Source organism: Aythya marila, assembly GCF_965140915.1.
Source record: "Aythya marila genome assembly, chromosome: 18".
Lineage (NCBI taxonomy): Eukaryota > Metazoa > Chordata > Aves > Anseriformes > Anatidae > Aythya > Aythya marila.
In genome coordinates this window covers 2,825,560-2,847,401 of record NC_139059.1, presented here as the reverse complement: position 1 = coordinate 2,847,401, position 21,842 = coordinate 2,825,560, and the positions used below count along the sequence as shown (strand labels likewise).

At 51.4% G+C, this 21,842-nt stretch overlaps 2 protein-coding genes across 5 annotated transcripts in view; one reads left to right on the top strand and one right to left on the bottom strand.

Annotated features, from left to right (window-relative positions):
* Positions 1 to 21,842, top strand: part of ARSG (arylsulfatase G) — a 43,977-nt gene that overhangs the window by 565 nt on the left and 21,570 nt on the right. Inside the window, exons 2-4 of one of the 4 annotated variants that reach the window (XM_082774639.1) lie at positions 1,243 to 1,734; positions 3,445 to 3,616; positions 4,532 to 4,657. The gene's annotated coding sequence lies outside the window, so the exon portion shown is untranslated. Of the gene's footprint in view, positions 1 to 1,238; positions 1,735 to 2,727; positions 3,146 to 3,444; positions 3,617 to 4,531; positions 4,658 to 21,842 lie in introns of those variants that run through there. The other 3 variants (XM_082774638.1, XM_082774637.1, XM_082774640.1) reach the window with 3 other exon arrangements.
* On the bottom strand, positions 12,726 to 21,373 carry SLC16A6 (solute carrier family 16 member 6). The gene is made up of 6 exons (XM_082774636.1): positions 21,165 to 21,373; positions 19,258 to 19,499; positions 18,525 to 18,668; positions 17,814 to 17,942; positions 15,843 to 16,670; positions 12,726 to 15,239 (listed from the first exon to the last, which is right to left on the bottom strand). Exons 2-6 carry the CDS (start codon positions 19,490 to 19,492, stop codon positions 14,986 to 14,988), a joined length of 1,590 nt encoding a protein of 529 aa, XP_082630762.1. The 5' UTR covers positions 19,493 to 19,499; positions 21,165 to 21,373; the 3' UTR covers positions 12,726 to 14,985.

The window sequence follows — 21,842 nt, the reverse complement described above, 5'->3', positions numbered from 1 at the left end:
TGCAATACTAAGGGAGAAATATTTTCTCCAGAATTTAGCAAATCCTAAATCCTCTTTTTGTTCCAAGCGAAATGTTGCCGTTCGTTATGCTTGTAATAAATCAGTGCATAATTATCTCCACTATCTTTTATTTGTGGATGCCTTTGAGGCAAGGGAACATTTTTTTCTCTGTACGAACGTCAGCAGTAAGTCACCCTGAATGTTTCTTTGTCATGTCAGAGCACTGATTGACACTGATTTCTTCCTTCAGAAAGGAAACTCCGTTTGCCTGCAACAGTAGGATAAATACGGGGAGAGTATTTATACATTTGATATGCAAATTAATCGCCAAAAGTAGCTCCTCTCTAAGAGGCTAGCAAGGTAAAATGTTTTATATTTCCCTCTTAACAGAAGCAGGGATCAAATATGAAAGCATCTGGATGACAGCCAACCCTTTAGCTGGAGCCAGGCTGTATTTTCATTGTCTCCATACCCTGTCTCATTTGCTTTCAGCAAGACAAATGCCTGCGATTATGCCAAAGTCAGGAGAGCACAGGAGGAAAATACAGCCTCGCACCTCTGCTTATGCCTTTGGTGGTGGAAATCACCGCTTTGCTGCCCAGAGCTACTGCCCAGTTTTTTTATTTAGTTTTTTATTTAGGCAGTTTGGAGGACCAGCCTCTCCGAGGGCCAGCTTCCATCATTAGAGGTGGAGAAGCAGCACCAGAGAGCAGTTCTCAGCCTGAAGCTGTGTCCCAGGTAGCTCTCCAGTCACTCCCCGGCGGGGCCGCTTTCTCCCCACAGCAGCGACCAGCTCAGGCTTCGTCACTGCACTTTCAGACACCTCGGGTGAAATGAAATCACCTCCTGGGTGCTGTGCTTCCCCAACAAATGTAGGCAGTGTGATGTTAGCATGTAAATTTTGGCAGAGCACTCCGCATCCTTGGAGGAAAGGATCTATTCTATTCTGTGTCTGCCTTCTCGCTAAGAATTATTTTCCGTACAGGATCCTCCAGTAGCTTCATGGCAGCATTTCACTGCTTCCGTCTCCATGTTCACTTTTCAACAGTCACAAGCCACTGCAAATAAATGGCTCCAGACCTTGGCAGTTGTGTAGGAAATAAGCCCGCGTTTTACAGATCCTTAAAAGCAAGGAAAAAAAAACAAAACACCATAATTCCTCGTTTCCTTAGCTGGAGCTCTTTGGATCACATATTTTTGTCTCATGGGCTAATTTTTTTTCTCCATCTTCCTGTCAGACAGGACTTCTGTTTGTGCAGGCGTCAGTGTTGCTCCATCTCCACGTCTTGCTCAGCATGGGTAAACTCAGCCTGAGAAGAGCTCTTAAGGCAATACTTAGGAAAAATAGGCCAGAGCTGAAAACATGAGGACAAGAAACAGCAATTCAGTAACACGCAGCTAGGTTATTTGACATAACCAGTGAGATTATTTGCTGCTCTCAGTTCTGCCCAGAGCATTGGTGATGTTTGGAAGCAATTCACTATCAGCTGCAGGGAAGCACCAGCTCATGCCTCGCTGGGCCTGAAAGCAACGAGGACGATGGAGGTTGAGATGTCGACGGCGTCTGAACCGCCGCTGTTTACTGCAGACAAAATCGTCTCGGAGAAGCACCGTGATCCGAGCGCGGAACTGGATTCCAGGACCGTCTGAGCACTAAATATAGCGGCCGTGCTAACTCAGCGGCTCTGGGCGCAGCAGATAACATCCTGCTTTGGGACGGCTCGCAGGAGTCAGGCGAGGGGAGGTGTGAAATTCAATCCCTGTCAGGGCACTGGCAAGCAGTTCTTGGGCATCCTGGGATCTCTCTCTTTTCACTGTCTCGGTTTATATCTTTTTGAAATGTTTGAGAGAACAATAAAAAGATTAGGAAAAATTAAAGGACATATTTTGGTATCGTGGGCTAAACTCTTCCTTCATCTGCACATAGTATCTTCCAGCAGGCCTCCGTCATGTTTGCTAAAGCTTCTGAACACGGAAAACATCACAAGTGTTAAATATGAGACCTTTGTTTGTTTGTTGTTTTAATAAAAACACCCAAGGACTATTAGGCGTGTTGGGGAAGAGCTGCTTCTGGCAGGGGAATAGAGAGGGTGCGCCTACAAACCCAGTAAGCCCTGGGTAGCTCACACCACAATGTTCCTGTGCAAAGCTTCTCCTGCCTGTTGTAGCCAGGCCCCTGTAGGGTCCAATTCCCTTGGGACACCCTGTGGGGTGCCTCTTTGGCTGTGGCATTTCATTTCCCCATTGCTACAAGTCCTACAGGAGTCCTACACCCGTGACAGGGCGATGCTCTGAAGGTCCCCATGAAGCTCCCTTTTGCTCGCTGCTGTTTCCACGCAGCTCTGGTGTGTAAAGTTGCAAAGTGCTTGGTGTGGCCCTCTTTGTTGTACCCTCCTTGCCACCGTTTGCTCTGCTTGTGCCACCAAATTTATCGATTTTATCTGCCCTGCTCAGGGGTGACCGTGCCCCGTGTGGTGCTGTGCTGTGTGTGCTGTGGGAACGGGCTGCTCGGGGGCGGATTTGGGGGCCACCAGCCCGGCTCAGGGGGCACCCCCAGTCCTGGGGACATCGATTTGAGGAACCAAAGCGGCTCCAGGCTGGCTGGGGACCGAGACCAGGGGCTTTTCTGAGGCACTGGGGGCCTGGTCCCAGCCCCGGCCGGGGCTCCGCCCGCCGCGGGCCCGGCGCCCCCGTGAGGAGAAAGGGGCGGAGGGCGGCCGGGGGAAGGCTCCGGGCCTCAGCCCTCGATCTCCGGCCTGCCCCGAGCCCCGAGGCCTCGCTGCGAGGAGCCGGGACCCGGCCGAGGCTGGGGCCCCGTCCCACCGGGGCTCGGCGGCACCGAGAGCCCGGGGGCGGCTCCGGCAGCACCGCGGCCTGCCGGGTTGACCTGGCCGCCCTGCTGCCGGCCCCGGAATCGCGGCGTGTTCGCATTGTTTCCTGTCTCGTTTTCACCGCTTTTTAATTAACCGTGTTCAGAAAGTACGCTCCTCCTCTCAGACGCCTTCCTGCTGTAAATATAGGCTGAAAATACCCAAAATCAGCCAAGGCCTGGCGCGCCTGTTTGCCTCTTCCTTCAGCCGGGGCTTCAATAAGCAAAGCCCTGCTCTGTCACAACAGGAGATAACCTGCGTTGCAGGAACTATTGGTAAATATCGTTAGTTTGGACCACTGCACGTAGTTATTTTATCCTTTAGCTACGGGTTAAGGTGGCAACAAGGTCCTGGGGTTGTCAGGAGTTGTAAAAGAGCGCATGTGTAGTCGGGGCATGTTACAAATGCTACGCAACAGCTCTGTGTGTGTTTTTCTGCCACAAAATGGATCGAAATTCATTAAAAATTGAAATAAGTATTACAGCTCTGGGAAAAAGCTGTTAAGCAAGTTGGTTGGCTTATCCTGCAGCAAGAAAATTAATAACCTTCTGTCTTTTTTGGATCCCTCCTACAGGTTTGTTCGAGGAGTCAGAAGTTAGCACAGAAGATGATGTGACATTGAAGGAGTGCTGTGAAGCCTTCTCCAGAGATCTGACTGAAAATCCTGGAACCCATTCCAGTTTCACGTACAGCGTGTGCTTTTGGAGTAGATGAACATGCTACAAGTAGCCTACAGACTCCTGCAGGTACATAATGGTGACAAACTGATGAACAGAGGGAACTTGGGATTCTTTGTTAGTCACTAATCAGAGGGGAGATGTCTGATAAAAGACTTTTCTTAGGGCCTTGTACTGAAGAAAATAGGTGTGAACACAGTTTAGAGGCTGGTGTCTTGCAAGCCCAAATCCCAGCTCCTGCAGTTATTTGATTCTGTAACTTTTATTCATTTAAGTAGTCCCATTGCAGACAGCAGGATGATCTAAGAGCAGCAGGCTCATGCTTCGTGAGCTGGTTGAATTACTCCTTTACATCTGTGAAGTCCATGCTCTGTCAGCCACTGAGTATGAGAAATAAACCCCCTAAATTAATGCAGTGGATAGATAGATGTTTTGCCTGTTGTTGAGCATAATAATGTAGGATTTGTGTTCTTGTCAAACTTGGTTAGGTTAAGAAAAAATCTGGGAGAGCACAGTAATAAAATTTGCTGTTTGATCACTCATAATGGTGATTTTTTTGTGATGTGGTCTATTAGGAATTTTGCTGAGTCCACTTAGCATCTGTAGGATTAGGAAGACTTTTTTCCTCTAGCAATCAGCAATTGATTCAAATATCTAAATTTCTTACTGTCCTTTCTTTCTGTTTTTATAAAATAATATTTCAACAATCTGTGAAGCAAATAAAATAAAAAATAATTTTAAAAAGGGGTAAATTTTGTGAAGGCCCAAATCTGCAAAGAGGACTTGCACTTAAAAAGTCTCTCTTTGGAATATTATTGTATCTGAATACTCAGACTTTCCTGCTCAACAGCATGTATTTACATATGTAAAAATAATCCTGCATGTTCAGAGCTTTTCTATATATTTCTGCTTCTATCCTGACAAAAGTTATTTATTTTTTTCCTGACAAAAGCCTTTTCATTGATTTTTTTCTTTTTCCCCCAGGGGATCTGTTGAAATACCCGAAGGAGAAAAGACAGCTGCTTTGTGTGTTGCGGGAATAGCAATGACAGAGCTTTATCCAGATTGAGTCTTGGAATTCCGTCTTTGGACAAGCTTCCTTGACAAAAGGTATCGTGTCTTACAGCATAACTTTGTATGTTTGAATACTCGAATGGCTTTCAAAATGTGAACAAACAGCTTAAGCTGGACCTGGTGATCCTTGTAGCTCCCTTCCAGCTGAACAATTTTATTCTGTTCTATTCTAATAGAAAAAATGCCAACTCATGCTCGCTGTGTATGTGTAGTAGAAGGTGAGCAGCGATACTCAGCGCCTCGCAGTTTGTTTTATGGCTCTGTGATTTTTAGAAGATGGATATATTTCCAACTCATTAAGTTCTAATCATTGGAAAAAGCAATCCCACAAGTGGTATTGTTTCACTTTGCTGCTCAGGCACCCTTTCTTTTGCCATATTTCCCATGCAAATAAAATCCAGGAGGGGAATTCCTAACAAATGCAGGCTGCCATGTAGCCTGCAACTGAACTTTTTGGTTGCAAGGGGAAAAAAAAAAAAGTGTGTATGTTTTTATATACTAAAAATCTTCATTACATGTGACCGACTGGATTTAAGTCTAATATAACTTTGCTGTAAACTTAAAGGCACAGAGTATGAAAGGGCAGTAGGGGAAAGAGCCAGGCCCTCCGAGATCTCATGCCATGTTCAGAGCATGAGTTTGCCTCCTGGTCACAGCAGGATTCTCTGATACCTAAACCATGCCGGTCATAAATACGCTCTTTGGCCCTTCCCTCATAAAACAAAGGCTGTGTTCATTAAAGCTATCGAGGGATTGACAAAGCTCGACTTTGCTAAGGACATCGTGCTTAAAAAGTCAGATTCATACAGTGAATTCATACAGGGTACGTGGCTGTGTGGGTACAGGCAGTAGCAATCCTATAGTGACTTCAGTGAGAAATGCAGCTTTAAAAACAGTATGGAAAGCTGAAAAGCGATGATGACAGCGAGGTTAGAGTTCAGCATGCCAACTGCAGCCAGTCTCCAGGCTCACCTTTCCCGTTTGGTAGCAGCCAAGCCCAGCAGTGCCTCCGCTCCCACACTTTAGCAGGACCAAGCTCCCCAGTGCACCTCACCTGCAGCCCACGCTGGCTTTTTAGGCTGCTGGAGGTGGCTGCAGCCTCCTTTATCCGAACCCCTGGGGCTGCTCCGAGCTTCTCCATCCAGCGGGGGCGGCAGCAGGGGGCGCCCACGGCCCGTGCAGCCCGGTCCCAGCCCTGATCCCATCCCTGCTCCCCCCGAAGCCAGCAGCAGGTACCAGGAGGAGCGGGGTGCTTCGCCTTTGCCAGCTGCTCAGGGGATTCTGACTTTGGGAGCAGCAGGGGCCGGCTGGAGGGAAGCAGGCAGCTTTTCCACTGCTGCTGTGCTTTTTTTTCACGTCTCCTTTACTCCTGGGCTCAGCTTTGCTGCTGCTGAGGTCCCGCAAGGTGAGCTAGAGCCTGTTTTGTGGTAGGTGCTGTCCATGGAAAGGAGTGGAGGAAGGTGAGGAGGTGGAGGTAGGAACAGTTTACCTAACACAGTCAGTTTTTCAGACCTGACGAGGGAAATTTGGTGTATTTTGGGGTTCTGTGGCTGCAGTGCGTGGTGCAGGGCTCCAGGCAGGCACCCTCTGCCCACCTCATTTCCACACACTGCCATTGGCCTCATCACTACAGCAAGCTGTCACATCTGGGGACGGGGCAGGCACAGAAACCAGCACCCAAACTTTCCTTCCCCTCCAGCAGCACCGGAGCTGTGCTGCTGGCAGCCCCTGCCACAGAGCTCCCTCTGCTCATCCACCTGCACAGCGTTGCTGCTTCTACCTCCTAGCAGGGCAAACCACGGAGCTCTGGGGGCAGGGAGAGTTTCGAGCTGGTGCCTGGAGCTGCTGCACGTGCACAGCCTCAGCTGCTTCCCGTCGCTGTCACCGCAGATCTGCTGTGCTGGGGCAGGAGCAGTGCTTCCTGCCTGCCTGCAGCATGTCTTCAAAGCTAAACAGCCCTTCCCAAGGCCTCCTGGGGATAAAGGTGTCCAGGAGCAGACTGGTATTACCCAAACAGCCCGGGCAGATTGGTGGTTTGCCTTTTTTTCTTAGAGCTGCGTGGCAGCTCCTCTCTCTCTCTCTGTACAGGGTGATGGGAGCAGGAGCCCTGCCTGGGAGCTGCCACCTAGCCCTTGAGATTTGGTTACAACACCCATGGCGTGTGCCGGTCAGCCTCGTTTTTAACTTCCTGGCGGGGTGAATTTCACAAGCCCTCCCTCAGTTTGTGTTTCAGCTGTTGCTGTAGATACTGTAGCTTCTGCCTGTGCGTGTTTTCTTGTTTTTCTCATCGTTCTGCAGCCTTGCAAACGTAAGAACTAAGGGAGCACGTAAGTTCAGGGTTTCCAAAGGAAACTGTGGTCTGAGACATGCAAAGAAATGTCAGTGGCAGAGAGTTATACATGTGGTTAGTAACAAACTGTTTATTTGTTTTGCTAACAAGAAGCAGGTGTTACAGAGGAGTCAGGGTGTTTGGGAGCAAAGCAGGAGGGTTCTGCTGGGGGGGGTGACAACCTTCTAGTTAGCATTAACCCCTGCTGGCTTTACACACGAGAAGTGGAACATGGTGATAAGAAAGAATGAGTTTGAAAGTAGCTTTAATCTTGTTAAGAGAAAAATCTTTCAACTTTCTTATTCCTTCTTGCCCATGTAACGTGTTATGTCAGCACTGTCAGGGCTGAAGGCAATAGCAAAACAGTGACAGGACCCGGTATGGGATTCGAGACACTCACCAAAGCCTCTCGAAGTGTTTCAGGAGAGCTGCAGGTGGTTATTAGCAGGACTAAAGCACAGGGGAAGAGCATCCAGCACATACGGAAAAGCTCCTGTATTTAAAGGGTTATTTTCCATCATTTACTACGAACTATTTTAAAACGCGCCGTGTGACAAGAATCTACCAGTGCCTTAAAAATTCTTCACTGAAAAGCTAATGCTTGTATCATCCCTTGGCTGCCGCTGGTTGCTAACACGATGCTGCAGTGTTTGGTCTCTGCTGATGCCGCGTGTATCCAGGAACGTTTGTCTGCAGCTTCTTTTACAAACGGGGCCCGGGGTGTGCTGTACGGCACGCAGCTGCAGCAGATTCTTGGGCTGTTTAATTCTTCCTTTATTGCCAGGCCAGTAACAGAATTGCCGGAGTGAGAGTCCCCGTGCGGAAGTAAGGGAGTGTTTGCAGGTGAAAGGAGCGGCTGTGAATGAGCAGCTAAATTTAGGGCGCTGTAGGTGGGGAGAAATGGTCTCTGAGCATGACACGTGCTGGCCTGAAAGAGCCTCTGTGGGTACCAGGATGTGTCCGCAGAGAGAGGGTAACAAGGAGAGGATCAGAAGTTGCACCCAGGAGTTTGCAGGAAGGTTGAGCGAAGGCGCCTTGAGCTTTAATCCAGGTTGTTTACGTAGCTTCTATTTTTTTCTGAATCCGGTTCGCGGATTTAATTGGCACTTCGTGTGAAAGGTTTAATTTCCTGGGCCGGGGTGTTATTTGTAATTACTGTTATCAGGATTTGGTTAGGCTTTCATTTGCTTCACGTCACCCAGGTAGGATATTTCCTTTGCTGGAAAATTGACTCGCTGTGCCCAGGGCCCCAAATGAAGCTGACAGGTGAGAGTTCCCACTGCGCCCAATTTTCAGGATTAATTTTTGCTCCCTGGTGCACAAATCTCCCTTTGCTCTCCCTTCCTGGTCTCACACACTGTGAGCAATTAACGTTTCTGAAGCGTGTGAATTATCTGCTGTTCTGACAACGAGGAAGTACACACCAAGTGCATCTATGTATGTAAATGCTGTGTTGAAATAGAATGCTTGCATATTCTGATGTTTGTTACTGGCATTTCCTTGCATATGAACAAGTGAATTTGGTAGAAATACAGTTTCTGCTCAGTTCTCCCTTTACACACTGTTAGCTGACCACTTTGGCCCCTTCTTCTGCACCAAGAAATCCCACGTGTAGGTTGGGCTGCGAGATCAGTGTCCTTCCTGGAAGAATATTGTCCAGAAAACACTTCCAAGTGCTGCCACTGATCAGATTGCACCAACTCAGCGGCCTGCAGAGGTGGGACGTGCCCTCTGCAAGCACGTACATTGGTAAAATAAAGAAACAAGTCTATTATTGATAGATTTTAGGAGCCTGTAACCTTTTGAAGAGCACTGTTGGCAGTGCTCTGCTCAGCCTTGCTTTCTTCCTGCATTTAAAGTGAGGTGTGTATTTGAAGAAATTCGTGAAAATGCTTGTTTGGTTCCGAGCTGCCCAAAACAGGCGGAAAAAGCATCTTAGAGGTGTGAGGATACCGCAGGAAAGGATAGGGGCAGTCTCAGTGAAAACATTTCATGAACTAGAGATTGAATGTGGTGTGGTATTTAAATATCGAGGGGATCTGTTCGCCCCAGGGTTTCTCCTGGTGGCTGTCGAGGGAGCGCGCTTCCAGGTTCACTCCTGAGAGCCCTCGGTCGTGATATTGAGAGGAGTTCTGGAGGGCTCCGACTCTCCACCAGCCGAGGCGGCACAAAAACAGCCAGAAAAAGGGAGAGGAAACATAAAGCCTGCAGACTCTGCCTTTCCAGGTATGGTTTATTTAATGTATTTTATTATTAGCAGCACGTGGGGAATGGCGTGAGTCACGGAGGGAGGGAGGCAGCTCCGTGCAGTGAGTGCATCAGCTTTGGGGGCTTTCTTGGCAATGTCCTGGAGGGAATCTGGCTTTTCCTGGAGGTGCTGAGCCAGCCTGAGCCCTGTGGCTGTGGGACCGGCTGCCAGCAGCACTCCCAGCCCTGCGGCACCCGATAATGCCGTGGGGCTGTTCCTCCCGAGTGGCTGCCGCTGATAAGCTCTTGCTGATAACGCCGGGGGTGCGTAAGGAAGGGAGATACAAGCGCAGGCAGGGTTTGCTGATTTACTTGGTATGATCAGGGCAAGCTCAGAGCTCGTGCTGGAGGCCTGGGCTGTTGCAGGAGGAGGGGAAGGGACATTTCCCAGCAGGCAGGGAGCTGTGCACACAAGAGCAGCCTCTTCCCCTCACTCTGCTGCAGGTTTTCTGGGGGAATGCAGGGCGTGAGTGCCAGAGCGTAGTGGTTACTGTGCTAGCTCCCTCCTGCACGTGCTGAATTGTGAGCACAAGTGGCAGGGGGAGCCCAGTTGTCCTCAAAGCTCTGCTCCCACTGGTTGGGGCTGTGGTGGGACACCTACCTGGTATGGAGCTGGTGCCTGCTGCCCACGTGCCCGTCTCCTGCAGGCCCTCAACCCCAGCTGCAATTTCTCTGGTTGTTTCATAACTTCGACTCATTTTGCAGCAGGTTAAAACAAAAAACAAAACATAAAAAAACAACACAGCCACATCAATGGCAAAATGCAAAAGCCTCGATGTGCTTGAAATGCCTCCCTGCGATCACTTCCCGTGGCGTTGGTGTAACCTCGCGGAGACCAAAAGGAAATCTCCAGAGCGCCCGGGGAGGGCAGGAGCTGACCCAGCACGAGGTGATGCTGAGCACGAGGAGATGCTGAGCAGGAGGTGATGCTGAGCAGGAGGTGATGCTCGGTCTCGCTGCTGCTGGGGCTCCCTGGGGCCGGTTTGTGCCGTGCCGCTGCCAGCCGGGCTGTGGCAGGCAGCCGGCAGCGGCCGCAGCAGAAAAACCCGTTCACAACATTAATGAAAGCTTTGACAAAAAGGAAGCCGGGGAAGCTATTGTCTCGTTGGCCTTATTCTCATAATGTCTGCGTGTAATAAGTCTTTTGGTTATGCTTGTGGCTTCTGTGACAAAGCAGTGATTTAGGGGGCTGTCTTTACAGAGGCAGAGCTGCTCGCACGGGCCAAAGTGTTGGTGAGTAATATTTTACCGCAAATTGTCGTAACTGGAGCTTGACAACTGCTGTAGGAAAGAGGGTGGGGGGTTGTGTTTGATTTATTAGGTGGCTTGCTGCAATTTGCAAGAAGGAAAATTAAAATAAAAAAGAAAAAAAAAATAAAAAAGAAAAGCTTTATGCTAACACAGCCCTGAGTTTGCATATCCTGCAAGTAAAAGTCTGGGTGAGCAAAACTGCGGGGGGAAGATCTCAAAATCTTGGCGTGTTCCTGCCAGGAGCCCCAGAGGTGGCTTGCATCCGTGGGAGGCACACACGTTGCAGCTGCAGATGGGGTTCTGTAACCGAGAGCAGCTTCGGATGCTCGAGAGCCTTTCCCAGGCCTCGTGCAGCAGCGCTACACTAGAGGGAACTGTTCCCTCTCCAGCCCCAGCGGCATTCCCCGTCCTTCTGGATGCGTGCTGGTGGTGCAGAACCTCGCTGACCGGAGGGGAAAGCGAGTCCTCGGCGTGGCACTGCAGGACCGAGGAGGGATTTGGCCTTCCGATGTCACCAAGTGGTCAAGTGCAGGGTCCCACCTCTGGAAAACGGTGCCTTGTCGTTGTCTTTCAGCAAAGCCAGCAGTTCAGCGAGCTACAACCGAGCTCTGAACATCCTAAGGATGAGCCTTAAAGAGGGAGAGGGATTGCTGTCAGTGCTTGCATCACCAAAAAATTCAGGTCATGTTTACTACGGGCAGCTGGAAAACAATGATCTCAGATGCTAACAAGTAACATCTGAGGGGAATCATTAAAACACTTGTGTTGTTTTGTAAGCACCTACTTCATTTTTTTCCGGTCTCTCCCAGACCAGTTTAGCTATTTTTAAAGACTTGTTTGTCCCTTTAGGAACCTGACGTTGGCTTATCTAAAACAAGTGAAAAAAAAAAACTAAGAGCTTGCCGTTCTCTTTAGTTTTAAATGGAAAAAATGACAAAAAGAAAACAACATTGTACAGCTTCCTTTCTGCTGTAGAATGGACAGACACCTAGGGGCTGAGGGCTGCTTGTCCTGCTGCAAGCTGCCCTTGTGCAATTTCCTTTACTTACATCTGCCTGGCAGTGGCCTCGTTGGCTAGATGGCTACAGGACTATAACATCTTGTACAAGTCCTTTGGAAAGGGATACCGAGGCTCGCAGAAGTGACTCCTGTCGCTCGTTGCCCTCTGATTTACTGGCATGAAGTAGCTATACACAGTTACTGAATAAAAGCATTTTCATCCTATTTTGTTCTGGCATTAATGCCTTCATACCAGGATGAGCAGGGAGGTCATGGGCCATTAATTTAAACCAGGTGGGAAGAATTACTCCAAATTGTTTGTGTGCTGGGAGACATCTGATAGTGTTACAGTTTTATGTGCTCATCTTTATAAGGATGTGAACAGTGTGCGGCCTTTGTAGTGCTTTTTTGTTGTTGTTTTGGGGAAGTTGTTGCAAAGCGTGTTTGTTCACTGCTGCAATGGAGCCAGAGTCAGACTGGGAGACAGATTGGCTTCCTGGGAGCTTGGTATTCGTGTCGTCTGCTCTGCTTGCACGTGTGGATCACCTACCTCTGTCCTGGGACTGCTGCAACTAGAATGCAAATAAATTGCAATTAATGCCTGTTGGTGGTGCGATGAGTCCTTCAACGAGTCATTTGCAGATCTAACACATGCTCGTATTTGGAATTTAGCAGCGTGGCTGTATTACTCCTGGTAGGGTTTGGTGAGTCTAGGAGTTACAGGTTAAACAGGGAAGGGCGTAACGTCGCGTGGTGGAGGGAGAAATAAGGTTTGGGGAAGGGAAAAGTGCCCCTTAGTGCGACTGGCCTGGTATTTATTAGTTTGATTTTTGATATGGGAGCCGCCTAGCCTGGCACGTAGAAAGTATTCTGCAATTCAGTGAGATGATAAAATAATTACATGATTGCCTGCTTCTTGAAGCCGCGAGGATAATGTCCCTAAGCACCGCCAATTCAGCCACCGCTCAGAAGGAGAAAAGGCTGCCCAGAACCAGGCCTGCGCTGCTGAGGGTTTGCAGGAGTCTCCTCGAGGTCAGCACCAAGCAGATGGCTTCCAAACAGCTCATTTAAAGGAAGGTATGATTGTAGGATTGCCCAATTTGCAGGGTAACCACGCCGCTTCAGCCCGAGGAAGTGCAACACCACAGCCCCGGGAGGGGAAGCAGCAGCAGGACCCCAAAGCACCACGAGGCCAGCAGAGACCCAGCCCTGCTCCTAGGGACAGGCAGGAGGGAGGCACGGAAAGGAGCTCCTTCATTTTCTTAATCATTCAAAAAAAAGGGAAAAAAAGGAAAAGTTTATTGCAAAGTCAGTGTTTTAGGTTTTTTTTTTCCAGAGCCCACTAGGTGCGTTACAAATGGGTAGATCCTGCTCTGGGCGCACTGAAGCCCACATCTGGGTCTGCCGAGCCCGCGCACACACAGACAGGACAGAAACGTACGGCGAGGTCAGTGACAAACGTATTATTTGATCTGTATTGGAAATTGTTGTAAAAAAAGTTACAGTAGAACCTCGTAAATCTGCAGAACAGGGAGCTTTCACACACACGCAAAACCTGGAGGCCTTATTCCACTTCCAAGCAGAGTTGTAATAGCAAAGTGCTGTAGTGAGGTCTCATATTACAAAGACTTCAATAATCTTACAATTATAGGCTACAGAACATTTACCCAAATGCTTGAAGTATCATAAATTAACAATAAATAAAGTACATCTGAATGCAACGCGGGATTTGTTCAGTTACTCACTGACTCGCAACACTCGAGTTCTCGGGAAGGGGTCTTCCAGTCCTTGGCGCGACGCAGCGAGGTTCTGCTGTGGGTGATAAAGTGCTGAGGCATAGAAAGGACACGAGACTGCAGCATGGTCACAACAGTTTTCAGGCAGTGACGATGGATTGCTCTAGCCACTTCGTTGCATGAGTGCCTGTTTCTATATTTTTTTCTTTTTTTGGACATCTAAGACAAAAACAAATCAAGCACCTTCCCAAAGAGGAGTTCTACAGATTGTCCCACATTTCTATGGCTGGTAAAAGACACGGACATGTCAGTGTAGCAGTTAATGCATGATGCCACTTCCACTTAAATACACAGAAATGCTTTTTTTTTTTTCCAAAGCACGTGTACTCAAACTGAAACAGACTCGTTTTATTTGTTCCCCCTGAGTTGCCTAGAGGCGGTAAGATGCACATAGGTGGGGTAAGCAAGCTTGTGTCACTGGGAGTAGGAATCGCTCCTGTTAAGACTAAATGAACAGCTAGTACGTGGTCTTTTATACTTCCTTTTACACATTAAATACACACGGGCTCCAGTTCTTTTTCTCACTGAAGTCAGCAGCAAAAGGCCTCTCACTGAGGTTGGGGAGGAAGGGGCACTGCTAGGACCAGCGCCCGGCCAGGACAGCATCGAGGGACTCCACATTCGTTCAGAGATGTGGCAGAGCTGTCCCCGTGCACCCCTAGGTGAGACGTTTGGGTACATTCAGATGTTAAGACACGCTGGGCCAAATCCTCACTGCGTGGCGGTCTGCTTACGGCAGTAGAGCCAGGTCCACTGACAGCAGCTGAGGCCTTATGGAAGGAGAGAGTGAATCTGTAGGGTTTTTATTATTATTATTTTAAATAACAAGGGGGTTACCTAGGGCCTACCTATTAAAAACAGCTATAGTCTATGCTGTGAGTTTCCCCAACAATTTCACAAGCTAGCAATACAAGATAGGTATTGAAAGGTTTGATGTAAAGACAGTTTTCCATTACGCAAAAGATTATTTTTCCTCTCCAGTTAAGATAATGTCCTTTAACTATCTTAGAATAAATTAATAAATACTAGTTAAATTAGAAACAGTACATCTGGGCAGACTAGTGATACAAGGCGGTTCGAAGGAAACCAATCAGGAGAAGAAAAATGATCTTATCATGAAATATGTGCAGTAATAACTGGCCACAAAGACATATGGAACCTCTGATTTCCCAGCATTTGTGACATTCAAGTTAATTAGAAGAACAATAGCAATGGTTTAAGTCAGCTATCTAGGCTAGCCTCCTCCTCAAGTCTAAAATATAAGTCCGTATTCTTCCGAAAGAAAATGCAGTTGGCTACTAGTGTTGCACAAATACTCATCTCTAGTTGGTGCAGTTGGTTTGTGACTGTGCAGGATCTGCAGTACGGGATGAACGGAGCCAGTCAGAGACTGCACTGCCAGGTTGCCTTGCACGGGCTGCTTCTGCTGTTCTGTTTTCCACGTGGGATCAGTCGAGCCTTTACCTATGCGTGTTATCGGGAAAGCAGGAGTGTGCATCACAGCTTCATGCTAGACACGAATTATTCTTATGTGGCTATCTGTATTTTCTATGGAGCTTTCCATTGTTGGTTAAAAAAGTTTCTTTCTAACAATAAAAAAAAAAGTTGTTTGTTAATAGCAACTGTTCTGTTCACATTTAAAATTTCACATTCCCTTTAGAATGGAGTTTTAAAATGTGGAGCAGAGCTGACACGTTCCCCAGGCTTACACCAAGTACATTAGATGGAGAAGGGACAGTTTTTTACGCCGCGCTGTCACAGCCTTTTCCTGAATGATCTGCTTTTCCGATATCCATTTCGATGAAGTCCTCTGGCAAGTCTTGCGTGCCTTCCGCCGTGCCTTCTGCTGCACCTTCCTCTGCGCCCGGCTGCTGCCGGTGGCACAGCCCAGCCTTGCACGGCCTCACCAAGGACAGAAACACAGCACCCAGGACCATGCCAGCAGCACAGGAGTAGAAGGCTGAGCTGTAGTTCTGTGTTTTATCCACTAAGACACCTATGGAAGACACATTTACACCAGTTAGCCGCAACTTTACCCCACGCTCTTGCCCACCCCGCCTAGAAGAGGATTCCTACAGGGCCCACTGCATCAATATTTGCAAGGAAGAGATAACTGATGACAAACAGATGCTACCTTAAAGGAAAGGTGGGAAAACATTACGTTTAGTCATCTTTCTGCAAGTCAGAAGACCTGAGTCACTGCAGGGACACTAGGACTGAAATACTTCTCCTCTGATAGACGTCACTTTTTTTTTTTTTTTTTTTTTTTTTGCAGTGTGTGGTAAGACCACCTGCACAGGGAAAGCAGTCTGCTTCTGCCGCTCACTACAGCCTGAACTGATGCCAGCATTGGGTTTCTAACAGGATCAGGGCAGCACTGCAGCATTTTGCTCTGCCCTGAGGTTCCTCCGTGGAGCCTGCCTCGTCTTTGGGACTCTGCAGAGCTGCATTGCAGCAGTCTTCTGGCTCCGAGAGCCTCCTCGCGCTAGCTGCAGGTCTTTAGGGTAGCACTACGACTAGGGCCATCGCAATACCTTCTAGACAGGTCAGCACCAGCATTTATCAGGCACCCAAAAAGCACGAGGGAAGTTTTAGTTACCTGCAAGGGGTGGGCCAGCCAACCCAGCTAAGCTCTGAATGAAGACGTAGACTCCAGCTGCAGAAGACATTTTTGCAATGCCAACCACGTCGTCTTCTGCCAGCAGAGGAATGTGTGTGCCCGCTACTGTTCCCAGCATGAACCCAAAAAATATGCTACATGTCATCAGCCCCCAGAACTCGGAGGCGAAAGGGAAGGCAAACAGTGCTACAGACAGCAGAACGACACAGATGAGCTCGATGTAGATCTTGCGGATAGGCTTTTTGTTGAGAACCCAGCCAGCTGAAATTCTGCCAAAGACCTCTGCGATCGCCATGGCAGACAGTATGTATGCAGAGTGGTCTTTGCTGATGCCCAGGCTGCGACTCAGGGGAATGATGTACAGGGAGGGAGCGAAGAACCCCAGGGTAGCAAATAGGCCAAAGAATGCATAACAGATAAAGCTAGAGTCTCTCATCACAGAAAAGTCCAGTAGTTTGGTTTTTGGTTCTGTAGGGGGGCTGTTGTTTCCAACGAGGGTCTGTGCATGTTCCTTTGGTTCTTCACTTTTCGGCTCTGCTTTGGTGTTTCCAGGCACATTTCTGGGTGAGGTAGTTATTTCGACTCCTGAGTCAATGGACTCTATTGAGGTGCGTGTTTGCTCGTTTTCAAGCATGTACTTTGTCTCCGTGGGCTCCTCCGGAGGCTGCACTTTCACTTCTTCTTCTGCCTGCTCTTTGATGACAATGGGGCGCAGCAGCGACCCGCAGACGACGATGCTCAGCTGCAGCACCCCAACAGACAGCAGGCTGTATCTCCAGCCGATCTGCTCCTTCAGAGCAGTAATTGCTGAGGAAAGAGAGCACAGGAACAGAGCGTAACTAAAAACCCCTGCGGCCACACCAAGCAGCTGTCTGAATTTCAGGTTAGCGGAGCAACCAAAGCCGTGGCACTTCGGGCACCAGTCAAAGGGTCCTGAGCACCTCAAAGGGTCCTGAATACCCTTGTGGGCCCCTCCTGCCCTGCCCAGGGCCACCCAGGGGTGGGCACCCAGATCTCAGCAGGGAGCCCAGGCACCACATCTCACATCTGGCTAGCAGAAGCCATCTCGCCGCTTGTCACTTCGGAGGTCCCAGGGGGTTTGGGATGTGCAGGGATGGAGGTGGGGTTATTTTTAGTGAATGAGAGCGAACGCAACGCTTGAGTTTCCTCTTTCAGCTGACCCCACCCTGCAACCAGCTACCAGAGGAAGTCTCTCGGCCTCGCTCAAAGGTGCGTGCGGCTGCTTCGTTACAAGCCCTCAGCTGCAACCAGATGAGCTCTGGGATGGGCATTAGCCAAGCAGAAGCATGCACACGAGGCTGCCACTGAAGGAAAGGCCCAAGACACGCTGCTGGGGACAGGGCAGGATGGGGACAGGGCAGGATGGGGCCATGTGGGATGCTCTCCCCTCCTGGGCTGGGGGCAGGTCCCCAGCAGGCTGTGGCCGTCCATCTGCCTGTGCTCAGCACGAGCCCACTAACCTTTAGGAGCAGTTATTTGTGCTGCCTGTGTTTTAAATAGCTGGAGTTTCTCAAGTCTTATTTTTAGCCTGCCAGCTCTATATAGGGAGCCAGCGGGTCGGGTAGCAGCGTGGCAGGGCTCGGTGTGCCAGGCAGCGCTGGGGGGAGCGCAGCCCTTTCCCCAGCACCTGCCTGTGCCCCTTTCCCTCTCCCTGCTGCAGCTCGGGGTGGCTGCAGGCACCCCAGCACCATCCCTCGTGCTGGGGGACTCGGGATCCCTCCCTGATGCACAGCACCTCAGCTGGGGAGGGTGTTTGCCATGGTCAGACCGCTCTTTAGGATTACAAGTAAGAGCCACAGACACATCAGCTACAACCCAGGGGCTGCAGCAGCTCATGGCAAGGCCAACGAGCACCTCTTGGTTGGGAGAAGGCTCAGGGCAGGATTGGGGTGTAGGCATGCAGGAATTCACAAAATTCAGGCACTGTACCTGGTGCGAAGGAGAAGACAGCAAAACATTCCCCTGTCGATGCCACTGCTGTGACCAGCGAGCGCCTTTTGTCAAAATACTGTGATAAAATGGTGACAGTCGGGAGGAAAGAGAGGCAGTATCCGAGGCCTGTGAATAAATGCCAAAAATTGCCATAACAACAAGAAAGGGAGGGGGAAACACTGATGCGAGAACACGTTAAGTCAGCTTTCCTGGTGGTGAGATTACAGTATCATTTCGGCCAACTCAGCAAGTCACCCTGGAAGAAAACCATTGGGGAAACCAAAATGTTATTTTTTTAAATTGGACGAGAGAAAAAAAACAAAAGCAAAACCCAAGAAGAAAACAAAACACAAGGCCCAAAACCCCAAACCTGCTAGGCAGTGCCTCCTGTTCCCAAACACAGCAGTATTTGCTTTCAGGACCTCATCTGCTTTAAGGCTCTGAGCCCGCAGCAGTTGCTCCCGTACGCGAGGCAAAGCTCCCTGGCAGCAGATGTGAGCGGGGCACCCAGGCCAGATTGGAAAAAGGGCGAGACAACAGGGACAAGAAGCGAGGGAAAAGGAGGAGGATTTGACCTGCGAAGGGCTCTCTCCTCCCCAGCGATCCCAGTTAAACCAGCAGCGAGCGGGGCTCCTGCCCAGCGCCCAGGCAGAGCTCGCTGGAAGCCACGTGAAGGTGCACGGAGGGACTGGGACGGGGACAACTCACCAGAAACGAGGCCGATGGTGACGTACATGTCCGCGACGGTGCGGGCGAAGGAGGCAGTGACCATGCCCGTGCTGACCAGCACCCCGCCGGCCATCACGACGAAGCGGTGACCGAAGCGATTGCTTAGGACGGTTGACAGAGGAGCTGTGGGCAGCACAGGTCGGTGGTTAACACACAGGTCAGCAGCTTCCCCTGCTGCCAACCCCTTCGGAGCTTCTCCTCGCACCTCTGCCCTCTCCCTGTCCCCACCACGTTATCACTTTCCCCGTTCAACCTCGCAGAGCATCGCCCCTGCAGCCACCCCCGGATAAAAAACTTCCAGAAGAGACCCAGGCACGGCAGCCCGGGGACAAACCTGCTGCAAAACCCATTGAAACAAGCGGGTTTCGGTGAAGCTCAGGTTACGTTTGAGGCTTTTCACTGAGGAATTAGGTTGTGAAATTCTCTTTTCATCGGTTTCATTGCTGATGAGAGCCGAGCAGCCAGGCTGGGCTCAGCCCCTGGAGCCAGGGACGGGGGCTGTGCCCTCATGCCGTGCAGGACAAGAGGCTCAGAGGGACTGGCAGGTCCAGACAGCCGTTCTGTGGTGTTCCAGGAACACGGCCTCCAGGCTTTACGGGGTTACGTGTCGTGGAGCCATTAGAGACAAGTCCCAGATATCCCAGATACCAGGCCCTCGGGTGCTGAGTCAGCAGCACGACTGCACCTTCCGACCGGTGCCCTTTACTCTTACCTGTGAAGGTCTGCACAAACACACAGATGGATATGATCCAGGATATCCTGCTGTTGGTTTCGTCAAAGCTGTCCATCAGGTCGTTGAAGAAGACGCCGAAGGATTTGATGATGCCGTACGTCAGAGCTTCCACGAAGAAGAAAGCAAAAGCAACCGTCCAACCCCATCCTCCGTCAGGCACTTTAGTATAAACATTTGGAGTGGTGCACGGCATTTTTACAGCTTTGACCGTCATTTTTGAGCTGGGAGAGAGGAGAGAACAAGCCAGGCATCAGCCTCAGAAGAATTCTGCTTACGGAGGCACGGCCTAGCAGCCAAACCATCAGTAAGGTGCCCTCAGCCAGTCCCTGGGCTGCTGAGGAATTAAATGCAGGCGCTGGGCTCGAGTTCCTCCCTCGATGGTCCCGCAGGGACCATTTCTGCTCCTGCCCTTTGAACCGAGGGCTAGAAACTCCCCGCTCAGCACCAGGGTGAGCTGTTCCCAGCAGCAAAACCCAGCGAGCGGCTGCGGTTCAGCGCAGGGGGCTGGATGCAGTTCGTGAAAGATCCACCGCGGCACCCGGAGAGGGCTGGGATCGCCCGGTCTTCCCACGGCGCTCCCCGTCCCCGATCCTCCCGCCTGCCTGACCTCATGGGGGACACCCACCAGCACCTTTGGGTGCTGCCTACTTTCCTGCGGGGCTGCTCGGTGCCACGAGCCGGCACGCTGCTGCAAGCCGAAGCCGCCGTGCGTCGCCGTGAGCGGCTGCCGGTGCTCGGGGCAGCCAGCAGCTCCCCGGGTGCGTGCTCCTTCCCCAAAAAAACACCGCTCCGGGGCTGCGAGCCCTGCCTGCCCTCACCTTCCCGGGGGTCTGCGTGGCCGCAGCGGGGACGCCCCCGCTGCCAGCAGCTCCCCACGCAGCCCTCGGGCTCAGCCGCGCCGCGACACCTGCGGTGACGGGGATGGGGATGGGGACATCCCGATGGTGGGGCACAGCACCCAGACGGTTTGGGGACAGCGGGGGGCTGCACCCCAAAAGCTGCCACCCCCCTTCCCTGTTCTGCCAGGCGTTTCCCTCCTCCATTTTCCACCCCAAACAGCTCCGGCAGCGCTTCCCCATCCCACGGGGGAACTTCTCGCCCATCGCCTGCCCGGCTGCGGCACCCACGGGTGACAGCGAGCGGCCTCGGGGGGACCTGGTGAGGGCTCTGCGCCCCCCCAGGGGGGTGTAGGGGGCACCCAGCACCCCGCTGCCCCTCCATGGGGTGCCCCAAGGTGGGTTGGGGCCGGTGCACGGCTCTCCAAGGGGGTTCTGCCAAGGGATGGAGCCGGGCGTGGGCTCCAGCATCCTTCCCGTGGCTTGGGAAAGGGGGCCATGACCACCGGTGGGGCTCGAAGTTTGTCCGTGCCCCCCCCCCCAAAAAAAAAAAAGGGTGCGGGGTCGGGGCTGAGCTCCCGGTGTCACGGTACCGGGGGTGGGGGCGAGGTGAGGAGGAACCCCGCTATTTAGGGAAAAAAAACCCGAAATAATCCCAGGTCTCGGCGTGCATAATGGGCATTTTGGGATCGGGGGGGATTAAAGTGAGCCGTGGGAGGGGGATAGGGATAGAGGGGGGGGTGAGGATAAAGCCCCCCCCGCATCACTTGGGGCACATTTCAGCCCTGATTTCTGCATCGCCACCGCCGCACCGGCTCCTCGGCGGGCGCCGGGGCCGCCGGCTAAAAATAAAGGGATGCGGAAAAGGGGAGGGGAGGCAAAGTGGAGAGGGGGGAGGGGGGGGCACAAAATACCCCCCAAAAATCAAAAAAACCACAAAAGAATCGCAAAAAAAATAAAATAAATAACAAACCAACCTTCTAACCCAGCCCTCCCCCACCCCAAATAGCAAAAAAAAAAAAAATTAAAAAAAAAAAAACCCAAACTCACCGGGGTGCAGGGGGGCTACGGGCGGCCCATGGTCGGCAGCCCCCCCCCCTCCTTGGGCGAAGGAGGCGGCCCCGCTGCCCGCCGGCTGCTCCCGGGGCCCCCGCGGCTGCTGCCGGTGCCCGCGGCCGCTCGGGGCCGGCCCTTTATAGACCGGCTGCAGCCGGTCCCCGCCGGCGGCTCCGCAGCGCCATGTGCGCGCCCGGCGCGGCTGCGGCGCGGCTCGGAACGGAACGGAACGGGGAGGGGTTAGGGGGGGGGGGGTGATATGGGGGGGTGATATGGGGGGGTAAGGGGGGGGTAAGGGGGGGGTGGGGGGGGTATGGGGGTGATATGGGGGGGGAAGGGGGGGTGATGGGGGGGATAAGGGGGGTGATGGGGGGTTTGGGGGGATTAATGGGGGGTTTGGGGGGATTATGGGGGGGTTGGGGGGATTAATGGGGGGTTTGGGGGGGTTAATGGGGGTTGGGGGGGTAAGGGGGAGGTTGGGGGGGGATAAGGAGGGGTTATGGGGGGTGTAGGAGGGTTAATGGAGGGGTTGGGGGGGGGATAAGGGGGGTTGGAGGGGGTTAATGGGGGTTGGGGGGGTAATGGGGGGGTATAGGGGGGTTAATGGGGGTTGGGGGGGTAAGGGGGAGGTATGGGGGGGTAAGGGGGGGGTTATGGGGGAATAAGGGGGGT

Bases quoted from the DNA above. Each gene is read 5' to 3' on its own strand.
- SLC16A6 (XM_082774636.1), bottom strand. From the start codon at position 19,492: ATGACGGTCAAAGCTGTAAAAATGCCGTGCACCACTCCAAATGTTTAT. The intron at 17,943-18,524 runs GTGAGTTGTCCC...ATTTATTCACAG, and splicing joins CACCATCGGCCTCGTTTCTG to GCCTCGGATACTGCCTCTCT. The intron at 15,240-15,842 runs GTAACTAAAACT...TGTCTTCCATAG, and splicing joins GGCTGGCCCACCCCTTGCAG to GTGTCTTAGTGGATAAAACA.